Raw genomic sequence first — 23,581 nt, 5'->3', positions numbered from 1 at the left:
TTGTTGGATGAGTCCTTCTCTAAAAGAGAGGAAGATGGGTTATACTGCATACTTGAACAATATGTGAAGAAGACATGGTGAAATTTAGATTTAAAATGTAAAGAAAACTAGTTTAAAGTAATGAAAGTAATTTTACACCCTTTTTTTTGTTGTACATTTGAATTTTTTTTTTGAGGAATTGAATTTTTATTATAAATTTTGGACAAATTAACCATTGAATAATCGTATTCATAATTTTATTCATTGAAAATGTAATTAGCACAACATTTAAAAGACAACTTTTGCTTAATAGAAAGTATTTGTTTTAAATGTAAGAAAACGCTAATAGTGTAAGATAATCTAGATTTTATAAAACAAGTTGATTACACATCGACCAACTCTATATAACAACAATCAACAAACAGGTCAAGAGATTTTTTAATATCCATATTATTGACTCAATTGCTAACCCAACTTAACATAATATACGTAGTATTACTACTCCTTAACATATTGGTTAACTTTCAACTTTATAGCCCAAAAAAATGGACCCGTTAATCATAGAAGAGAGATTTTTCAGCATTACTATCGATTTGATCACAAACCCGACCTACCATACGCCGTAACATGTTTGCCACTCGCAACTCTTCGGCCCGAAAAGATCTTTCTAATCTCCGGAATTATTAGGACTATATGACTATATCAGCGTAGATATAAATATATAACACAAGTACTAAATGCAGTACAAAATAACCTAAATGCAGAAAAGATAAAAAAAAAACTTATTAAACTCAAATGACCAAATTACCCTTAAAATACTAATAACCCCCAATCTATTTCTTCCTGTACCTGCTGCTAAGGAGTATCATCAAACCATAAATGCAACTAATCAACAGTGAGCTTCTTCCCCATTTAAGAAATAATTTATGTTCTACGACAAGTCAACGTACACTCATGGTTCACAGTAGTTTTATGATATGTGTGTGGTTCTCCATATCATCTATATAATTATTAATCTTGTTCTTTTCGATACTTGAAAACTGGAAAAAAGAGAATCAAGAGGGTACTGCTACCGACCTACCGTCTTCGATCTCCATCCGGCAGCCCAAGTTGACTGCTGGCCAAGGCCAAAGGAATCAATAACTTTGGCCATGTACTTGTTCCTTCATTCAGTAATTACTATCACCTATCGGATATTAGTACCGGTAGTTGAAGACAATTATCGGCGGGAGAAGACGGAAGTAAGTGCCATGATTTTTAAAACAAATTTGAATATACTAGAACATAATTTAATATCTTAATATGAATTTGAAGTATGTATTGTGTAGTAGCTAATGTCAAGAATTGACTTGATCTCATGTAGTCTGACATCATGAATTCATTTCGCAGACATACGTTTTTGATTGATTAGGCCTCGAAATTTGGAACCGGTACCCCCCATTAGGCCCCGGAAGTTCAAACCGGTACCCCCTATGAGGCCTCGGAACTTTGAACCGGTACCCCCTATGAGGCTTCGGAAAATCGAACCGGTACCCCACTGTGGCCACAGAAATTCGAACCGGCCGGTACTTTGTGTTAATCCCCATAGATATCTCGTATAAGTTGGAAATAGTTGTGCAACTGTTCATCGAGTGATAAGATTTTGCGGGAAAAAAACTAGCACAAATATACATATCTTAGAATCCATACAAAATTAGATATCAAACATGTAAAAAGTTAAATACGCTACAATTTGATTTGTTTGCAATTAGATGGTAGATTATAGGGATGATTATATACGAATTGGAAGTAGTTAGGAGTGGAAGGGTTTAAATTTACCAAGGGTAAAATTGGAATATAATATTTTATAAAAAATTATTTTATTCTACATTTAGGCAAAATGCCACCTACATTTAGTACTCCCCATATATAATTACGAAGCACAAAGATATTATTAGGACTATATCACCCTTGTACCATAAAAGCGACAATCCGCAGTTTCTCCCAAAATCACAAATAACCTATCTGCTTCAAATTAGGGTTTCTCTCTCTCCTCACTTCAACCCTCTCTCTCACTTTCTCTCTCCTCCAAAACCTTCGAGCTTCTACATCAATGGCGGACGATGCTCAATACGACTCTCACAAGAGAAAATACGATGAAGATACCTCTCCACCGCGTCAACGTCGTCCTACTGGTTTCTCCGATGGCCCTCCTCCCGCTGCCGCACCTTACGGTAACGTTCCGCCGCCATTGGAGGATTTTCAGCTTGCTAAACAGAAGATTCAAGAACTTGCTTCTCTCGCTTTCAATGCTGAGGCTAAGCGTTCGAAGTTTGATAATGGTGGTTATGGTTCCAACGCTAATGTTTTGTCAGGTATTCATGTTCTCCTTCTTTGTTCCGTTTCCAAGATTGATCGTTGATGTGGTTATTGTTTGAATCTGTTTGGTTTGTTGGATGATTACAATTTAGGGTTTGGTGATTTAATTTCATGGAACATTAATAAAAGGCTAAATTTATGTTTTTGTTATAATTGTTATTACTGATTTGTTTTCGCCACTATCAATTATTCGGAATTATGCTTATTTGTTTTAATTTCTTGTGTTTCTGCATAGATTGTTGATATGCCGTTTGTGTAAACTAAGATTGCATAAGGCTTTGTTAAATTAATTTGTTGGATAATATACATGCCTTGTTTTGTAAATACATTCCAATGTTAAAAAATTTGTTGTTTTTTAGGCACTAGAAAAATTCTATGCTGCTTGCCACGATGACAGGTGAAGAATTTACAAGGATAACAGATAACTATAGGATTGAACCCTTACTTTTGTTCTGCTGACTTTAATTTTTGAGAAATTCTTTTGGAATTTCAACAATCTTTTTTTCCTGGTTTTGCAAGAAGAAATTGTTTGGTATGTTCGTTAGAATTGATGCCTTGATTGTGGATTTCAGACATTAAAGTCGAGCATGATTCTGTACTAACCTCAGGTTGTGGCCCTGGGGGAGTCTATGTGTATGCTATAATACCCATAGTAGCTAGTCAGCTTTGTCTTAACCCATCTATTATACATGATATTTTGGAGAACCAGATTAGTAGGGATAGCCTATCAGGAAATATTTGAGGAAATATAGAATATGTGTGGCTCAATCTTGTTGCCACTTGCCAGTGTAATCTAACTGTGGATAGATTAATGTTTAAATGTTTCCTCTTTTTGATATGAACTTGTGAATGGTTTTGATCTCTTTGTGCAATGAAATTCAAGTTTGGGTATGTGTCTTTTGTCTGATCATATAAAGCTTTTATATGGTTGAATTAGTTTGTTGACACCTGTTCTCTATCTTGTAGATCAGAAGCCTTTATCGACAAATATTCAGGTTGGTGGTGCTGCTCACGGCTACTCTGGTAGCTCTGATTGCAAAAAGATTGAAATACCCAATGGACGAGTTGGTGTTATCATTGGCAAAGCGGGTGATACCATCAAGAACCTCCAAATTCAATCCGGAGCAAGGATTCAGGTGACTAGAGATTCAGAACATGACCCAAATTTACCACACAGGACTGTTGACCTGATGGGAAATCCAGATCAAATTGCAAAAGCTGAGCAGCTAATTTACGAGGTTCTTGCTGAGGTATGTCTTTTGATTTCTAAATTAGTATTTTCTATTTTTGTTACGGGGTAACACTTTACAATTGATAGTCAACAGTTAGCAACTCTAATGTAATGACTCTTGCATAGCTGTCCTTTTTGGTCATGTGCTATCAGTAGTACTGCTTTTCTGATTTTGTTTTCTAAATTAATAGCCATTTCTTATTGAAAGATCTACAATGATGTTTAATCAGGCTGATGCTGGAGGTCCTGGATCTGTTTCAAGGAGAATGCCAGGATCATCAGGGTCTGAACCATATGTTTTGAAGGTCCCAAATAACAAGGTATGACTGTGTCTATAAAGAAATTTTAGAGAATTTTTCTTGGTTGACAATAGTTCTAAGTATTTCAATTTTTCAGGTTGGGTTGGTTATTGGTAAAGGAGGTGAGACCATAAAAAATATCCAAACCAGGTCTGGAGCAAGAGTGCAGGTTTGTAGCGGGCACCAATTTGTCAATTTTCTGTTATTTGCTACTTTTAATCTCTTTTCTTGTATCTGTCTTTGATGTTTAATTTTTTCATACTATTGCAGGTTATTCCGTTGCATCTGCCCCCTGGTGATGCACCTATGGAAAGAACTGTGCAGATTGATGGTACAAGTGAGCAAATTGAGATTGCAAAACAAATGGTCAATGAGGTCATTGAGGTATGTGTGATTATGCTTTCTTTTGTGGTGAAGTATCTTCCTTTTAATCATATGACCTTTGGGGAGGACTTTAATCATTTGAGTACCACGAATTAAATGCTTATGCTGGTATTTTTCGTTTCTAGGCTGGTCTAGACTCTAGAGATTGAGTTCATGTTCAACTTTTGTTTCTTGTAACTGCTTGCAAATTTCTGCTGTTATGGTTTATTGATAATTTGACTGTTTGCAGTATTGTAGATATTTGCTTTGGCTTCTATATGCGATAAAGCTAGGATAGTAGGTTTCCTAACATTTTTTTTTTTTTTTTTTTTTTTTTTTGTTTTTTTTGTGACCTTTATAATATCTCTATGGAGAGCATAGATGATTAATGCTCATCTTATATACTCAGTTGCTTATTCAGCATCCATTTTCATCTGCTTACTTCTATTAACAGGGAAAACCCATTGTCTCTTTAATGAATGTTGGATCTCTTTGCCTTTTTCTATATATAAATAATTAATCTCTTTGCTGTGCTATATAGCCATTGTGTTTTTGATGGACAAGTTTGGTGTTGTATAAGTATCAATTGGGTTGTCAGGTAATTGAAGTTCTTGTCATGGAGTGAGTGCTTACACCTTTTTTGCGGTTTTGGTGGATGGTTGGTGTGTTTTGAAAGGATTATAGGAGGGGAAGTAATTGATCGAAAATTCAATTATCTCAAAGTAGATATGACTTATCTTTTTTAGCTATGCTCCAAGGTTTTGTACTATATTGTATATAGAATGTTGTGAGACAGATTGATGTCAAGAATAATTTTGCCATTTACCACCACAAGATAACTGGAAGGCTGCGTGATAAAACACATTCCGAGGAAGTTATCTCTCGTGTTTGTAAGTCGTGTTTTAGCTCTATATTGATATATTGGACATCTGGTACATGAGATGAGCAATGAAGTACCGGTTTCACATTGTCACCCACAAATTCATTTAATAGAGTATCCAATGTTGGTCCTGTATGCTTGAGATAAACTATTACATTGGTTATGCTGTGGTAAATCATCTTGATATAGATTAAGCATGTGCTAGCCTTTGAAGTGGTTGTTCTGTTTTACTTGACTGACTTTTACTAGAAGGTGTTGCTGGGTAGGATTATTTTGTGACACCAACATGGATTTTGCTGTGTTGGTGTTCTTGCCGCCTAACGCTGGTATGGTATTTCTTCCTATGCATGACAATAATGTCATTTATATTTGAGTTGCTAGTTTTTTTTTTTTTTTTTTTTTTTTTTTTTTTAAAGGCAATCTCTTAGAGTTTTGCATGGTATTCAGCAGCCAGATGAATATTGTTGTCTTTGATGTTGACTGGCTTTTCTGTACATTGTGTTCAGTGTTAGTGGCTACTTAAATCACGAGCTTTAATCTGTACATATTTAATCCCCATTGCTCTTCACTGCTTTAAGATTGTGCAGCTCCCACTCCTTTCTTTGGGTACTCCCAACTATAAGTGAATGAACGGTATAAAAATTGATGCTTCTTCTGCTCGGCTGTCAAATAGGAAGGAAAAAAAAAAATTTAATTGAAGATTCTGCTGTTTAATTTTCATGGGTTCTTTTTTTTTTTTTTTTTTTTTTGGGGGGGGGGGGGGTGTGGGGGGCTCTTGGTATATTTCATTTACTTCCTCTGCTTTTTAAGATAATTTTTTTTTGAAAATTTCACTATTCACTAAATTTGCAATCTCATTTTCTGATGATTTTTTCACGAGGCAAAACATAGGTCACGTTAGGTCTTGTTTGATTTGTCTTAATCTATACTCTCCAAAAGTCAAATTTTAACTTATTGATAATTTAAGATTTCATGAGTATGCAGGCAACATTATTGCTTTTGTCGTATCCGTGAGGAAAAACATAGTAATGTGAGGTGTATTAGATTAATTTTATTTTTTTATATATATTTGATTTTCCAAATATCAAATCGTATACTCCAGAATTTTTAAGTTATTGACACTTTAAGTTGTTAACTATTGAAGATATGGATTGCAAAGTGTGAGAAATGAAAGGATTCATCTAAATAAAAACGGAGGTTTTGTTGAAGCTGAGTAGCTTGTGAGCATGCAAGCAACGTTATTGTTGATTTGTGAATCTGCTGACAGCCAGTATTTGAAATCATATCCAATGTTGTCTTTACGCAAGTATTTCTTATCAGTCTCATTGCCTTTCTTTGGCTGTGAGTTGTTTAAACCATGAGTTCAATCCTCATATAAATCTGCAAATATTATTGTTACTGCTATAATATTTTTCTGCCTTTTGCATAACCTTTAAACTGTTGGCTCATTCCTTACATAATTTGATAATTTATATTTTAGTACTTTATTTAGGTTAGTTCATATGTTAGCACTTCTACAGTTTGTATATTGCTTGTACCCTTGCACTTTGAATAGGGAGTGGTTGGGCACCCGCTGGAGTAAGTCAATACTTCTACAAACCAGTACGGTATGTAGGCGTCTAAACCCCCTCTTAATCATGAATTCTGACTCCTTGAGTAGGTACATGCTATATAGCTTGCAATCTATTGGATTTCAAATGTCTACATTGCTTTATTTTGTTTCTAGCTAAATAACTGTTGTGCTTAAACCATATTGCTCTGATATATTCTGCCTTGCAATTATTAATATTCTTGACATTGCTTTACATGGCGTATATATGTTGTTATTGGGGGACTATTGTCTATATATGCATATCCATGTTTGGCACATGCTATTAGTAGCTGCTAGATGTTATCTAGGTTCATATGAGAACATAAATTCCTTGCAGAATCGCCTTAGAAATCCAGCAATGACTGGAGGATATTCTCAGCAAGGCTACCAAGCACGGCCTCCTACAAACTGGGCTCCTCAACCCCCTCAAATGCAGCAACCTGCCGGTTATGGTTACATGCAGCAGCCTGGAGCTTATCCTGGTGCATCATCTCAATACAATCAACAACCTTACCCTGGCTATCCTCCACAAAACTGGGACCAGTCAAGTGCTTCTCAAACTCAGCAGCCTCAAGGAACTGGATATGATTATTATGGGCAGCAGCAACCCCAAACTCAGCAGCAGCAGCAACCACCTAATGGGTCCCAAACTGGTAGCACTGGTTACAACTACAGTCAGCCACCAACTCCTGGTGGGTATAGCCAACAAGGATACTCTCAAGAAGGATATGCGACTGGATACCAAGGATATGGCCAACCGACTGCTAATCCTCAGTCTGGGTATGATCAGCGCCAGGGTTATGGCTCTACTCCTGGCTATGGAAATGCGGCTAACCCTCCAACTCAAGATGGTCACCCTCCTGCCTATGGTACCCAAGGTGAGACTGCTCAAACACCGTCATCTGGGCAACCACAACAGGGATACATTGGGGGCCAGCCTAGTCCTAATCCTGCATACCCAACTCAGCCTGGTTATGGTGCTCCACCAACCTCACAACCCGGTTATGGGACTCCATCTGTACCCCAGACAGGTGCATACCCTGGCTATGGGCCACCACAGGGCCAGAAAACACCACCAAACCCATCAGTGTATGGTCAGCCTCAGCAATCACCATCTCAGGTAGGGGGGTATGCGCCACCTGCTGCTGGTCAGCCTGGATATCCACCCTCACAACCATCAGCTGTACCAGGTGCTGCTGCTACTTATGGAGCTGGAACTGCTCAGCCTGGTGCTTATCCCCAAGCCTATGGTGCACCACCTGTAACCCAACCAAGCTATGGACAGCAGCCGTATTATAGTGGTGCTTATTCCCAGCCTGCTGCCTATCCAGCTGATGATAATGAGGTGGCTGCTGCACCACCTGCTCCTGCTTCCCAGTCTGCTGCTCAGCCTAATGGAGCTGCCAAAGCATCACCTCAGAGCTAGTATTTGTATGAGAGGTGTTGATAAGTAGTTACAGTTTGTGCCTGTTGTAGGTTAGAAACTAAATACATTTGCTGTTTTGTAAAATTTTGGATGGTTATGTTAGTTTCTTCTATATGGTAATCTTATAACTTGTTTGGAATTCCTTCATCATTTATCTATTCAAGTCTCCAGTGTTAAATTGAGTATTTTGGTACAGATGCCTCTGCTATTGCAATGAAATGGGATGCCATCACAATGTACCTGATCATGTGTTTGGGGAAATGTCATCACAATGTACCCGATCATGTAGTCGGGGCAACATAATCACCAAGTACAGATGCCTCTGTTGTTTGAATCACTAATTTTGTGACATTATCACGTTTATTTATTTATTATTATTTTTTTAAGAAGTCTAAAAGATCACTAATTTTCATTGATTAAAGCCATATGGGATTAAGAATTCAAATACATATAATAATTTGACACATTCTCGATTTGTTATCTCTAAGGCTTACCGTTGGTAAGATCTGATGAAAGCCCCTAAAAAATAAAAATGTATTTTGATTGGTTTGGTTTCTTTTGAGAAACAAATTAAACCATTAAAAAAAAATATCTATTTATTGTCAAATGAACTGCTATTTGACGCCCGCAAATTACTCAAAACGCCCGCAAAATTACAACGAAATTACCACTCTACCCTTGAACCACTCTACCCTAAACCATTCTCTTCAACTCCCTTCAAACCAAAAAAACAAAAAACCACCACCACTTTCACCAACACCCAACCCCCTTACCACCACCACCACAAGCACCCAAAAACACCACCGGAGAACCGCCAAGATGCCGAGGACGAAGAACGTCGGACGATCGAGGGAGGAAGACGGCGTGCCGGAGGAGCAGGTTCGGTTTTTTTTTAACGCTTGACCGAATCGCCCAAAATAGGCGGTTTACCCATGGTCAAACCGCTCAAGATATCCGGTTTGACCATGGTCAAACCGCCCAGTGAAAACGGTTGACCGTGGCCAAACCGGATTCCCTGGGCGGTTTGACCGTGGTCGAAACGGATTTCATGGGCGTTTTGACCATGGTCAAACCGCCCAGGATATCCGGTTTGGCCACGGTCAACCGTTTTCACTGGGCGGTTTGACCATGGTCAAACCGGATATCTTGAGCGGTTTGAGCACTGGAATTTAAATTATTATTTTTTTTTAATTTAAATTTATACTAATAATATATTTGTTTATTAATTGTTTAGATTAATTTTAATATTTGTTTAGTAAAAAAAAATATTTATTTGAAGTTCACGTTTTATGTATAATTTAAAAAAATATTAATTATATATATTTGTTTAATTTAAGTTCACGTTTTATGTATAAGAAATTAAATAATATGTTCGTATATGTTTAGCTTTATTAATTATATGTTTAGGAAAAAAATGATATTGTATATGTTTGTTTTTTTATATGTGTAGCTTTATTAAATTTATGTTTAGAAATAAAATAATGTATTTGTGTATTTGAATTTTAAAATAATTAGGTGTATGTTTAGATAATCAACTAGTATAGTTTTATATTTTACGTTGAGTTTAATTAATATATTTGGTAAATTTTAGTTTATATATTAATAGCATTATATTTAGGAAATTAGATAAAAAACAGTAATTGCATTTATATTTCTATATATATTAAATTTATTGAATCGTATACCAATTACATTTATTAATTAAATGACAGCCACGAAACATGAGGAGGTTAAACATCGAGTTCACACATGTCGAAGGATCAGGTCCTCGACATACACGATCTCGAGGTGTTGATGCTTCTGTTAGGAGGGAGAGGGCAGCTTCTCGAGCGGCGGATGATGACATGTACGATTATGATCCTGATCATGACTACATGGAGGATGCCTCGACTTCCGCAGGAGGCGAGCACGAGGAGGCGCCATCAGGGGTTTTCGTCATGCAAGGTAGAGGAGGGAGGTTTGTGGCTTCTAGTAGTGCGAGTACGAGCACTGGCCGTACTCGTAGGTCTCGTGCTGCTCGAGACGCGGATACTACTTGGCTTGTTCAGGAGGCGATGCCAGGGGGTCCAGTTGATGGGAGTCTTATTCCCAGCTACGCGGCTCATATTGCGTCACGTATTTGGGTCGGACAAGATCGTGAGCCGTTGAGGTGCCACAGTAGGATTCAGTGGTGCAAGTCGCTGCAGGAGTGGGAGACAGAGTTGAGTGCTGATTTACGTGAGCGCGTTAGTGTCACTGGACTACGACACTTGCCGTCTATCATGCATTCCCACATTGATTGGCCTCTGATCTCTGCGTTCGTTGAACGGTGGCAGCCGGATACGAACACTTTTCACCTCCCTTTTGGTGAGATGACCATCATGCTACACGACGTCGCTTACATTCTTGGGATCCCCGTTGACGGGGACTTGGTGGACATGGTCAGCGACAGTGCGTCTCTTCAGGCTGATTTTCAGGAGTTGCTGGGGTTGAGTAGGGATGAGCTGTTGGTGAAACCAAGAGCAGTTTGGGAAAACGGTGCTGTTGCGGTGACTACCATTTATGAGCGGTGCAAGTTGTTGGATCGGGTTCCCGACGTTCAGTTCATGGCTTTCTTTGTTACACTCTTCGGTAGCACCTTATTCGTTGACAAGAGTGGTAACCGCCTTCTTCCCTCCTGCATTTTGGAGTTGAAGAAGTCTACTGACGATCTTGACCGTTACTCTTGGGGGTCAGCTGCACTTGCTTTCCTTTATCGTCAGTTGGGTATCGCCTCCCGTGTTGAGTGTAAGGCCATTGGTGGTTGTCTCACGCTTCTCCAGGCATGGATATATGAGTACTTCCCATCCTTTCGGCCATGTTAGGGAGCTTTGGTGGTACAGCCTGGTGAGGCTCGTGCCTCGATGTGGGATACTAGAGCACAGTCCAGGGATGAGCACCGACTCGCATCATTTCGGGCCCGACTTGATCAGATGACTGATGCTGAGGTATGGTTATTGTTTTATTAAATGTGTAATATTGTTTAACGTGTTGTCATGTAACGTAACATTCTTATTGTTATTGCATATGCAGGTTAACTGGCGGCCCTACTCTCTCACCCCTGCGCAGGACGTCCCGAGGACCACTTACATGGGCTGTATACAGTGTCGGGACATCGTCGAGCCGTATAACCCAGACAGGGTCTTACGGCAACTTGGTCACGTGCAGGGGATACCGCTCCCTGGTTTTGTCCCTGACGAGGCGTATAGACCTGCTAATGTCCGGTCGTACAGCGTCACTTTTCGGGGTCAGGTCTTATGGAAGAAGTTCGGTCCTGGGAGCTGCTGTCTCGGCTTGCATGTCCATCCACCTCTACTAGATGAGATTCCCACATGCTCACCTGACTATTTGCCATGGTTTTTTACGTACTCCCATCCTCGGCTTATCTGCGATACTGCGGAACTAGCCCCTCCGGCAGTTCCAGAGAGGACGAACACTGATTACGTAAGTATTTTATGAAGTGCATCATTGTATTATTTTATTATTGTACAAAATATTATACGTTATGATTATTTGCTTTGTATTTTGCAGTGGATGGGTCGTTCCATGCATGTGATTCGGCGATTCATTGCAGACACGGGCGGTGAGGTCACCCCAACAGTGGTTGAGGCCCAGGAGCTTATTGCGGCGTGGGATGCAATGATGAGAATGTAATAGAATTTAATGTAATTTTTAATTATAACTAAAATTGTAATTAAAAACTAATTAAAACTGGAATTTAAATTGCGTTTTTAATTACAAGTAGAATTTCTATTAATATTATGCCATGTTGCTATCCTACTTGCATATCGTTGGTCCCAATCTTGGACGCTAAATTCACGAACGTCATACCAAAATCCGGCTATTGGGGGAACAGGGAAATTAGGAGACATTTGCAACCGCACGTAGTGATAGTTCCCCACCGTTAGTAGTGCAAGCTCCCTACTCGGGCCCGTGGAAGTGGACGGGGCACTCCACGGTAACACAGTGATGCATGGATACACACCTACACCATCAATGCCTGTACCGAATAGCATAATGACAGCGTTGAACAGATTTGCGATCGGGAACAAGTCTTGAAACACTGCCATCCAATGGTCGCCTGTGCACCTACCACCAGTCCACGTGATACGACGAACCTCATTTTCCAATTGATCACCGTAAATGTGAGAGTAGACGTTAGGATGCCTGGTTATCTCATTCGCAATCACAGTCCTGGCCAATATCCATTCCTCCTGGTTACCCCAAAAGAATTCTGCAACACAACGAAATCCGCAGTTGCCATCACCGATAGGGTCTACCCATCCTTCCAAATACGGCAACATGACATTTGGAAACCAATCGACGTACAAAAACTCGTCGATGTTCATCTGATTACCTGTAAATACATCATCAACGCATTAATTACAATTCGCCATTCATTACGTAATGTACAAAAATATTAATAATAATAACAATTTATACCAGGTGGCGTCCTCATGTTTACAGATTCATTTGATATTCCACGACCGGAGCTGGATGTAGAACGACCCCTGCTTCTACCACGACTTCGCCCACGACCACGACCACGACTACGACTGCTCGGAATGTGCTCGAACCCACTTGCATCCCGTCTAGTAGACGAAGACCACTGCTGGCCTTGTGGTCGACCCCTGGTTGTCTCGTTTATCTCAGGTTCTTCGTAATCTCCTTCTTCAGGGTGAAGCTCCGCAAACAACACTCGGTTCACACTCCGCACAAAACCGGGGTCGCGTTGTAGAACCTCATCAACTAGGGATCTAAATTGTGCAGTGTCCTGTTCCGACTCATCAGCAAAAGTATGAATGCCTACACCATCCCCAATGACGAGAGTCTTCCAAAAAGGATGGACCTGATCCAAATATAAACCCGTGCCACCCTGAATCGAGGTATATATGGTACAAGCACATGGTAGGCCGTGTGTCATCAACAACGCACAACCACATCGCTCGTACACATCATCAGATAACTCTCTCATCCTGGTCACCTCATGCTTCAGAATTTTGAGACCGTGGAAGGACATATGGCCACTGAGATTGTGCAACGGCATGCCCCTATACTCCACTCCAATTCGTCGTCTGGAGTCCTCCAAATGATGACGAATTCCAATAAGCAGACCCTCTGTGGCGCGGTGCACACGACTGAATATTGAATCCAACGACCCTCTGGAACTACCGAGCCATTGTTTAAGCACAGAATGTTGGCTCTCCACCCTACACGTGTTCACGTTGCCAAAGTGCAACACCTGATTCGTCCATGCCAAGATAAACTTCTCCTTGTGTACAAGCCAAGTTTTTTCCACATAATCCACAACGGTACGCCATGATCTTCCCCAAGTATCCCTCATTTGACGCAACTCAAATTCATACTCAGCCTCAGTTGTTGCATTCATGAGTTTTGACCACCTCCCATTTCTAAATTTCTCAGCTAACACCATATCTTTCTTACACAAATGATATACCTTGGCCAACACATCTTTGTTGATATGCCATCTACATAACAAGTGAGCTGTGTCTGGGAATACCTCTTTCACCGCCTTCAACAGTCCCAACTCTCGATCAGTTAGAATCGCAGTAGGAGTCACTTCAAAACCCATATACAGCTTCAATTTCTCCAACACCCACTTGTAACTCTCATAAGACTTTGTCTTCATTAAAGCATACCCGATCAAAAAGTTTTGGTTTGTCGGTGTGACCCCAACAATCTCGAAGAACGCCATGTTGTACCTGTTTGTCTTGTATGTGGAATCCATCCCTATGACATGTGGATAAGTCCGCAACATATTCGCCATCTCTGGATGTGCCATAAAGGCATGGGTGACAACACGTGTGTCGGGGTCAGCAGCTACCCAACTAACGTACTTGTGCTCGTTGGCCAAGTGAAGAAACTGGTTTACGACATCTCTCCCTTCACTATCATCAACCCTTAAACGACTTCTGAAATTATAGATGTGCCTCATGTTAGGGTTCTCATTGGGATACGCATCTTTCACAGCTGCCATTATGTTACTAGGTTTTGCACATGCTGAACTCATTTGTCGAACCAATTGCTTCGCAGCCGGACTTAAACCACTCACTTGTCTATGACCCTCTCGATAAACCATCATAGGGTGGTTGTGCATGCCATGCAAACCAGATACAGGAATTATTTGCCACCCAAGATCATCTACCACACATGTGATCTTGATCCGAAAAGGACATTTGATACCCTTTCTTTTTGTGTTTTTTCGTACAGCATTCTCCATATCCCTGTCTTCGGCTGTATTTCTATGGGCACGATCGCACTTCAGATACTTGACCGGCCGACCATCTCGTTGTGTCTTATACGAAGACTTTGTAAGGAAAAAGCCGCAACCAATAGAGATGTTTTGAGCCCATTCAAAGGCCTCTTCAAAAGTTGGGAACATCGTTGACGTTATAAAGACTGCACTGTAGTCAACTCCATCACCCCCATAATCCGGCAATGACGCCTAAACAAAGAAATAACATGAAATTTAGCATAATAACCATGATAATAATGGAAATAAAAAACATAATAATCACAACAATGATCACAACTTAATTCTACTTATCATAAAAATAACAATAATAGTAGTAGAAATAATAACAATAATAATAGAAATAATAATAATAAAAATATTAGAAATAATAATAATAATAGTAATAATAATAATAGTAATAATAATAATAATAGAAATAATAATAATAATAATAGTAATTAAAGCAAAGAGTTTTTTAAAAAAAAAAATACAAAACCGCCCTAGAAAACCGGTTTGACCATGGTCAAAACGCCCAGGAAAAGCGGTTTGACCATGGTCAAAACGCCCAGAAAAAGCGGTTTGACCATGGTCAAAACGCCCAGAAAAAGCGGTTTGACCACGGTAAACCGGTTGTCCTAGGCGGTTTGACCATGGTCAAATCGCTTTTCCTGGGCGTTTTGACCATGGTCAAACCGGTTTTTTCGGGCGGTTTTGTACATTTTCGGCGAGAAAAATTAAAAATTTACCTCACCAAGTGGGTCCGGCGGGGTGGACACCCTGCTTTCCGCCTCCGACATGTAACCGGGTGCGCGATAGTGGTGGTGCTGGTGGTGGTGGCGGTGGTGGTGGTGGTGGTGGTGGTGGTGGTGATAGTGGTGGTAGTGGTGTTGGGTGTTGGTGGTGCTGGCGGTGGTGTTGATGCTGGTAACCGTGGCGGTGTTCGGTGGTGGTAGAGTTTACTTTAGCTCGGTTTTGAGAGTTAGAGTTATGAAAGGGATGGAAGATAACAAATAGAGTTGAAGAGGGTAATAAGACTAATCAACAGTAATAAGACTAATCAACAGTAATAATTTTTTGAAAGTCATAACCTATAAAAAATATCATATTCGTTTGAAAGCATCATTAACATGTTTGAGATTTCTTTTGGGGCAAGGTTTGACATTTTGTGGACATGTTAAAGTGAGGAGTTATACAATCGGGGTAATTTCCTTGAACTTTTGAAATGGCTAAGGGGAAAAGTGGAGGAAGTTAAAAATCATACTCTAGAAAATGCTCCTAAAAACTGTGTATTGACTTCTCTTAAGATTCAAATGGACATTAAAACTTGTTGTGCAAAAGAAACAACTAGGCGTATAATAGAAGAGATTGGTGATGATTACTTTGCAATATTGGCGGATGAGTCAAGTGATGTGTCCCAAAAAGAACAATTTGCTCTTGTTTTGCGTTTTGTTGATAGAAAAAGTGGAGCGGTAATGGAAAGATTTTTAGGCATTGTTCATGTTGGTGATACTACCGCTTTATCTTTAAAAAAATGCAATAATCTCTTTGCTTATGGAATACAACTTGAGTCCATCAAAAAATTACAGGGCAAGGATGTGATGGGGCTAACAACATGAAAGGTGAAATAAATGGGCTTAAGACTTTGATTATGAATGACACTCCTAGAGCTTATTACATTCATTGTTTTGCACATTAACTTCAATTTACTCTAGTTGCCGTTGCTAAAAAAAATGATAATTGTGGTTGGGTGTTTGAAATTACTACAGACTTGTTGAATGTAATTGGGGCTTCTTGTAAAAGAAGAGAAATGATTCGAAAAAGTCAAACTCAAAAGGTTTGCTCAAGCATTAGAAATGGGGGAAATTGATAGTGGTTCGGGATTGAATCAAGAAGTTGGTTTGAAAAGACCCGGAGATACACGTTGGGGATCACATTACAAATGTGTTCTAAACATTACCTCCTTGTTTCCTACAATTGTTGAGGTGCTTGTGCACATTGGCAAACATAGTTCATCAGAGGATAAGTTCAAAGCTCAAATTGTGTTGGGTTCGTGAGAATCATTTGATTTTATTTTCATGGTTCACTTGATGTTGACTATCTTTGGATACACTAATAATTTATGTATTTCTTTGCAAAGAAAAGAACAAGATATTGTTAATGCCATGAGACTTGTTTCTTGTACAACTAAAGTGTTACAAGAAATGAGGGAACAAGGTTGGGATATTCTCTTAAAAAAAGTAACTTCATTTTGCAATAAACACAAAATTGACGTTCCCAATATGAAGGCTAATTATGTTCCACATGGAAGATCAAGGCATTCTGTTGAGAAAGCTACAAATGAACATCATTTTCGTGTTGGAATTTTCTTGAAAGTGATTGATTTGCATCTTCAAGAACTTGATAATCGGTTTAATGAGAAGAACATGGAGCTACTTACTTACATGGCTAGCTTAAGTTCTAAGGATAATTTATCATCCTTTGACAAAGAAAAGGTATAAAATCTAACCTCATGTATAAAAGATACTTGTCTTTTCGTTATTATATATTAATACTTGTCCATGTTTTTACAAGGTGTTTAAACTTGTTTCTTTGTACCCCGAAGACTTTTCACATAATGAGTTGTTGAGTCTTGATCATCAACTTAACTTCGCCATTACTGAAAGACTCATCATCTTCTTCTTCTTCTTCGACCGGAGTATGAACCAGTCTCTATATCGTTGTCTCGAGTTTCCCCTGATGAACTCCCTCGACAAACCCTCAATGGAGAAAAGCCCAGCAATGAGCCCATCAGATCTCTGTCCTCCGGCCCAGTAATGTTCATGTTAGGATTACCCCTGTTTAAATATTCCTGTGGTATGCTCTCTTCGTGGATCTTCTAAGTCAGCTGTTCTCGGGTTTACTTAATTCTTCTCTTCATCCCACACTCAAAAGAAAGACAATCGTATCAATTCCAGAACCAAACACATTTCCAGAATCAACAAACTTCATAGAGATGGGAAACAAACCAAGTCCAGTAAAACTGCAGAAACTTCAATTTTCTAATTAATTTTGGATGGGTAAACCAGAAATCGCAAAAGAGGGTTAGGTGGGTGGTTTGGTCGAAAATCCGAAAGGTTTTTGGGTGGATGGGTTGGTCGTCGGGGTTTCGTGGGTTGTTGTTGTTATGGCGGGGAGGGGAGGGGAGGTAGAGGTAGCCGAAAAACAAAGTGGGGCTACAGGGGATTGCCCGGAAAGGAGGGGAGGTGGCCTAAAGTTATGGAGGGGTAAAGGGAGGAGGAAGCAGGGGGATTTTTTTTAATCAAGGGTAGGTTAGTAAATTTACTATGTTGAGTTAAAAGCTTAGCCATTATATGTTGGTTAAGCTCAATTTAATGAAATAAGTGCACAACATAGACTTTTGCAAATATTGAGTGCCACTACATATTATGCTATTTTTTTTGTCCACCAAATAGAATATCCCATTCTATAAGGCCACCACGTAAAATTTTCCATTAAATTATGTGTAATGAGCTTATGTTTCCATTTGCACATATTTTCTGAGATTTTGTATCCTATCCTATTGTGCCGCCGGAAAATATTATGCTTGCTGACAAGCATAAAATTGAGAAAGACCGCAATGCTCAATTAAGGAATCAAGTTGCTCAATTATTGCAAGTAGAGAAAGGACAAAAGTTGCTAATAAAAGAAAGAGATACAACAACTTAGAACTTGCAGGTGTGTGTTACTGCCATGTTGCTGCTGCTGCCGTCTATTGCTGTAATTTTATAACATTTTTTTTTTGGGATGAGATGTGTAAATTCTTGCTTCATATTAATGAATGTATTACATTTTTACAAGTTTATATGTATATATTATATTTCCAAATCATTTAAGATGAAAAAAGCTATAAAAAAAAAAAAAAATTACAGGCATTATGGGTGGCGGTTCAGGCATTGAACTGCTGCCCATTCTCAACTAATGGGCGGCAGTTCAGTGCCTGAACCGCTGCCCATTCTCAACAAATGGGCGGCGGTTAAGTGCTGGAACCGCCGCCCATTCCAGCAACTAATTGGCTGCGACTCAAAACCGCCGCCCATATGCTTATTGGAACCGCCGCCCATTGCCTTTTTTCTACTAGTGATTCTGCTTCCATGTTATTTCCATCAAGTATTGAATCTACATAAAAATCTTCAAAGTCATCATACTCTAATGGAGATAAATCTTCCTCCATTAGTAGGTGATTAATATTGAAGAACATATCATCATCCATTGCTTTTTTTCTGAACTTTTTATGACAGGTAGGAGTAGAAGGTTGGAGGGCAGCTGACAGTGGCGGAGGGAGAGGGGTACAAGGGGGGACAGCTGTCCCCCCACTTCCAAAAAAAAAAAAAATCAGCTTAATAACCGATTAACAGATAAGTATTGTTTCATGTGAAATATTATCTACAATAACTTAGTTGATGCGGTGGTAAAGCACCCACTATTTAAACTAGGCAACGCAGGATCAAATCCTATACCTGTAGTTTTACTGTCTTTTTATAATAATTTAAGTAGTTTTTATTTTCTGTAACTGTTTAAGCATTTTTAACTTTTTTAATTTTCTTTAATTTTTTGTATATGTCTAAAATAATTTGCCTTCCATTATTTTTAACAATATTTTAAATAGTTGTAATAAGGAATCATGATATTGAATCATGACAAGTGCGTTTATTTACCTATATTATCTTATGTTTGAATTCGTCAAAACCCATTAATAAATATTTATAGATCTGTCACTAATGCAAATACTAATAATGTACCATTAGAGGAGAAATAATTAGTTTATGATGTTAGATTTCATTAATAAGTTTTTTAGATTTTGTAAAACTTTAATATTTAACTAATTATGTGTTCAAGTATTGAACTTTTTTCCAACATTTTTGTTAAACTATACGATGTTCATTTGTCCCCCCGATTTGAAATTTCTGACTCCGCCACTGGCAGCTGATGGAGTTTTTTGGACAAGTGAAGCTGCCTTCTTTTTTTGTGAATATCAATGGTGATTCTAACATGAAGATTGAAGCTAATGGTGAAGAAATTATGAAGATCTTAACTGTAGTAGCACTAACAGTAGTTAGAGGGTAGTTAGTGTGTATTTTGTGGGCTTAACAAGGGTAAATTGGGTAATTATTTTGGTGAAACAATTTCATTTGAGGTTTCTATGGTCTGTATCTTGAATATTCTCTCTGAAAACTAAGGTTTTAATGCTTTCTTGACAGTGGGAAAGTTCTGAATATTCCCATTTAAATGTTGAATGTCTAACACTTAAGTGAAACTTGTTGAAATTTAAATTTGAAATTGTTTTGAATTTCCATGAAATGTTTGGAGGGAAATGAAATTCCCTCTTTTACCAAATTTGGCCAGGTACTTTCCCCACCAAAAAATTCGGTCCCCACCACTTTATTTGGACCCCTTAATTCTCTCTCCTATGTTTAATCACATGCTCCTCATATACTAATCAAACCCCTAAAAAATTTTGAATTGGAGTCCGTGCAAGGCTCCAAACTTGCAAATAAAAATTAACGGAGGGAGTATATATATATATATATATATACACTTCGTAAATCAGAGTATAATTAAATATTTTATACGGAGTATTTATATAAGGAATGATATAGTTTAATTATTTTTAAATAAAGAATTTTAATTAAAAAGGATAATTATATAAAGATTGATGTAGTTTAATTTTATTTAATTAAAAATCTTAATAATAAATAAATAATAATAATAAAAGAAAGGACGTTTTGGAAGGAAAACAACAGTACTATGAAGTGACACGTGTCATTCTTGGTGTCTGTTTTAGATATATATATATATATATATATATATATATATATATATATATATATATATTATTGATGATTATTGATTAGGAGTAATTTCGAAGATTCTTCCACCTTATGAATAGTGTCAAAATAACAAATGGAAAAAACTTTAGAATATAAGTTGTTCTTACATAAAAAAGTGTTCTTAAATAAGGAGATTAGATTAGTTTAGATTAGAATGTACTTAGTATTTAATATTGGTAAATACTCCGTTATGTAAATAAAAAAAAAAGTTAGTACTCAATGAATTAATAATGTTAAAAAACTTTGAAATTGAACTATATTTTTTATATTAAAAGAAAAAAGAGTTCTTAATGGCTGGGATTACGGTTAGAATTTAAACGTTTATATAAAAATTCTAGCATAGACCGGGTGTACAATAACTTATTGTGCACTCAACTTTTTTTTAAAAAAAAAGATATTTAATGCTTTACATTCCTTTTAAAAACAATCTTCCCAATATACCTTTAAATAGTTGGGTCTACAATAATTTTAATGTACACCGGGCCCATACAAAACCTTCTAGTGAGACTATACTCCGTAATAAATATTGGTTGAGAGGCTCCCAAAAAAAACAAATTCCAATTCCATCCATCTGACATGGAAAACCCTAACCCTAAGAGCAATGATGTACCAAGAAGCATTGCAGATCTACCAGACGAGCAATTGAGTGAAATACTTAGTCCGACTTCCGCGCTATAAAACTGTAATCACCTGCAAATTTGTATCGAAACGTTGGCTATCTCTACTGTCAAACCCTAAATTCGTGATCGACTTCGTTAACCACAAGAGGAAGAAGAAGCAGCAGAGTCTCCTTCCGTGGACCTTTAATATATTGAGGCGGGAGAAATTAATCAAAGACGAGACGGATGATGATGAATCATTTATCGACACCCACAATGAGGTATTTTACAGATCTCCTAAATTCTCCTTGAATTTTCTTCCATTGGAGTCGGGGGTCGTTTAAGAGTATTGCCACATTCAAAGATTTAATATTATGCATTGATGTTAATTACAAATATCATTATATCTGCAATCCTGTAACCAAGCGTTGGGTTGCCCAGCCCCCTATTCCTGTGCCTCTAACCCAGCACCGTTTTTGGACTTGTCTAATTTGCGAAGATCCCTTTAATAATAATAATAATATTGATGATTACAAGTTTAGGGTTGTGGTGGTTCCATACCTGATCGGTTACAGACGAAGACCATATGGTGAGAAGTCTCCATTTATAACTTTGAAGGTGTTTGTATTTTGCTCTGAAAATTGTGAGTGGATAGATGTTGATGTTAGATTTCCGCTGCATACGCTTGGTACACCCCGTGTCGTAGCTCATCCGCTTAAGGCTCCTTATGTACGAAGGGGTGTGGTCTGTAAGGGGTATGGTCTGCTTTTGCTACGATGTCTACTTCGGGATGTTCGATCCGTTCAAGGTTACAAGGGGTTGTACCATTGAAGCCAGATATCTGCCAATACCGTATGCTTTTGAATGAACAAAATTAGTAGACTGGAATGGCAGATTGATTTCATTCTTTCCCGAGGTTCATTGTTCTTCTTTTATTATTAAGGACGGTAATATATTAATGGGTGATGATCAGTACATTAGCATAGATATCCGTTACCAAGAGCTGGATCTGAATCAAGTGTTGTTGAACCCCAATAATAATGATTATGAGGTTTGTTGGACCAGGTTTCGTGGTCTCAACAATATATGCATTGACAAGACCAAGACTGGAACAAGTTTGCCTCTTTCATTATTACATGGAGTTCGTATGATGAATATACACCCCACCAAAAAACATGTGTTTTTTATCTTAACTGTTACTGAGGAATTGATTTTGTGTGATACAGAGTCATCTACCTTGAAAACTTTGGGTCGATCTCGGAATCAAAATCACTCTTGTAGGATTGGAAGCTATGAGGACGGAATGTATTACTGGTCTGACAACCACACTCGACTCGAGCTCCAATACTGGCCTACGCCTCTTCCTACTATCCCCTCTTCCCCATCCCCATCCCCATCCCCATCCTCATCCTAGCTAGCTAAATCTCCTTTTCATTATGAGTTATGCATTATTTTATCATTGACTTTTAATAAAAAAAAAGAAAAATAAAAAAATAACCTGTTATAACATGTCATTGACTTTTAATATTTTTATCATTTATTTTTTTATTTTTCTTTTTTTTTGGATCAATGATAAAAATATTAAAAATTACTGAAAAATATAGAGTAATATAATATTAAATTACTATTAACACTAAGGTTACAAAAATATCAAAAAAAATTCTCCAATAATAATATATTGATACATCTTCAACCAATAATCTATAAAGTTATTTGTTTCTATAATAAATGGAGAGGATTTTAACCCAATATAAAAATTCATAATTTGCCAACAAACCATAAAAATTGAAAAACATTGTATTAACATATATTAATTTATTAAATTAATTTTGTTCATCTAAATACACATTCGAGCATTAATCGAGCAAAGAATTATCGATAATAATTTGAAAACATAAATAAATATATAAAATAATCGCCATATTTATCAATAAAGTGCACATGTCTCACTCGTAATAAAAAAAAATTCCCTCCAAAAACTTTTTAAATTTTTTATAAATTTGGGAATAAATAAACAAGATAACAATATAAAAATCTAGAACCAATAAAATTAAACAATATCAAGTACTTTTAACCAAAAAAAAAAAGATTTTTTTTTTGTTTGGCTTATAAATAATTAGTAATAAGCAAGATAAACGAAATAAATAATAATAAAAAATTAAAATTACTATAAATGTAGAGTCGTATAATAATAAATTGCGATTAATACTAAGATTCATATAATAATCTTCAAGCATTATTAATCTATAAAATGATTTTTTTTTTTAATAAATGAAAAAATCATAATTTGCCAACAAACCATAAAAAAGAGGAACTATGTATTAACTTATATTAATTTATTAAAATAATTTTGTTTATGTAAATACAAATTCGAGCATTACTCGAACAAAGAACTATTGGTAATAATTTAATAATGTAAATTGATAATTAAATAATGCACAATCCACTAACAAATAAATACAAACTTAATTATACGAAGTGGTAACTTATAAAAAAAAATATTGTGAGTATACATCCAAACATTGTTCAGGTGAAGAACTAGTAATATAATATTACCAAATATAATAGTTTTTTTTTTTTTTTTTTTTTTTTTTTTTTTTTTTTTTTTTTTGCAATTAATCAAATTAAAAATTTAAAAACAAAATGTTATCAAAGAAAAGGGAATATGTTTTGATGTTAGTTAAGCACTTTCATAAAAAGAATATGTTTAACAA

The 23,581-nt window shown here is 37.2% G+C and overlaps 4 protein-coding genes across 5 annotated transcripts; 2 read left to right on the top strand and 2 right to left on the bottom strand.

Annotated features, from left to right (window-relative positions):
- Positions 1-893: 893 nt before the first annotated feature.
- LOC145591440 (uncharacterized) lies at positions 894-8,266 on the top strand. 2 transcript variants are annotated; one of them, XM_081647889.1, is made up of 7 exons: positions 894-1,220; positions 1,369-2,333; positions 3,304-3,587; positions 3,799-3,888; positions 3,965-4,036; positions 4,138-4,251; positions 7,039-8,266. In XM_081647889.1, exons 2-7 carry the CDS (start codon positions 2,072-2,074, stop codon positions 8,125-8,127), a joined length of 1,911 nt encoding a protein of 636 aa, XP_081504015.1. In that variant the 5' UTR covers positions 894-1,220; positions 1,369-2,071; the 3' UTR covers positions 8,128-8,266. The 2 variants fall into 2 exon arrangements, with proteins under 2 accessions (XP_081504015.1, XP_081504016.1); XM_081647890.1 differs by lacking the exons at positions 3,799-3,888; positions 3,965-4,036; positions 4,138-4,251.
- A 3,600-nt stretch (positions 8,267-11,866) lies between these two features.
- LOC145593030 (uncharacterized) lies at positions 11,867-13,773 on the bottom strand. Its single transcript, XM_081649539.1, has 2 exons — positions 12,589-13,773; positions 11,867-12,502 (listed from the first exon to the last, which is right to left on the bottom strand). Exons 1-2 carry the CDS (start codon positions 13,736-13,738, stop codon positions 11,877-11,879), a joined length of 1,776 nt encoding a protein of 591 aa, XP_081505665.1. The 5' UTR covers positions 13,739-13,773; the 3' UTR covers positions 11,867-11,876.
- Positions 13,747-15,198, bottom strand: LOC145591770 (protein FAR1-RELATED SEQUENCE 5-like). The gene is made up of 3 exons (XM_081648271.1): positions 15,148-15,198; positions 13,785-14,611; positions 13,747-13,753 (listed from the first exon to the last, which is right to left on the bottom strand). The coding sequence occupies exons 1-3, from the start codon at positions 15,196-15,198 to the stop codon at positions 13,747-13,749; spliced, it is 885 nt and encodes a 294-aa protein (XP_081504397.1).
- Positions 15,199-16,254: 1,056 nt separating this feature from the next.
- On the top strand, positions 16,255-17,215 carry LOC145591768 (uncharacterized). The gene is made up of 3 exons (XM_081648270.1): positions 16,255-16,451; positions 16,539-16,893; positions 16,973-17,215. Exons 1-3 carry the CDS (start codon positions 16,255-16,257, stop codon positions 17,213-17,215), a joined length of 795 nt encoding a protein of 264 aa, XP_081504396.1.
- The last annotated feature ends 6,366 nt before the right edge of the window (positions 17,216-23,581 follow it).

The sequence above is a fragment of the Chenopodium album genome, chromosome 18 (genome assembly GCF_948465745.1).
Source record: "Chenopodium album chromosome 18, dcCheAlbu1.1, whole genome shotgun sequence".
Lineage (NCBI taxonomy): Eukaryota > Viridiplantae > Streptophyta > Magnoliopsida > Caryophyllales > Amaranthaceae > Chenopodium > Chenopodium album.
The sequence above is the reverse complement of the archived record's forward strand: the minus strand, read 5'-3'. Positions and strand labels throughout refer to the sequence as shown.

Coding starts and splice junctions, on each gene's coding strand:
- LOC145593030 (XM_081649539.1), bottom strand. CDS start 13,738: ATGGGTTTTGAAGTGACTCCTACTGCGATTCTAACTGATCGAGAGTTG. Junction 12,503..12,588: donor AAACATGAGGACGCCACCTG/GTATAAATTGTT, acceptor ATGTATTTACAG/GTAATCAGATGAACATCGAC.
- LOC145591770 (XM_081648271.1), bottom strand. CDS start 15,198: ATGTCGGAGGCGGAAAGCAGGGTGTCCACCCCGCCGGACCCACTTGGT. Junction 14,612..15,147: donor CGCCGGACCCACTTGGTGAG/GTAAATTTTTAA, acceptor TTCTTTGTTTAG/GCGTCATTGCCGGATTATGG.
- LOC145591768 (XM_081648270.1), top strand. CDS start 16,255: ATGGGGGAAATTGATAGTGGTTCGGGATTGAATCAAGAAGTTGGTTTG. Junction 16,452..16,538: donor GCTCAAATTGTGTTGGGTTC/GTGAGAATCATT, acceptor TTCTTTGCAAAG/AAAAGAACAAGATATTGTTA. Junction 16,894..16,972: donor CATCCTTTGACAAAGAAAAG/GTATAAAATCTA, acceptor TGTTTTTACAAG/GTGTTTAAACTTGTTTCTTT.
- LOC145591440 (XM_081647889.1), top strand. CDS start 2,072: ATGGCGGACGATGCTCAATACGACTCTCACAAGAGAAAATACGATGAA. Junction 3,588..3,798: donor TTTACGAGGTTCTTGCTGAG/GTATGTCTTTTG, acceptor ATGTTTAATCAG/GCTGATGCTGGAGGTCCTGG. Junction 4,037..4,137: donor GGTCTGGAGCAAGAGTGCAG/GTTTGTAGCGGG, acceptor ATACTATTGCAG/GTTATTCCGTTGCATCTGCC.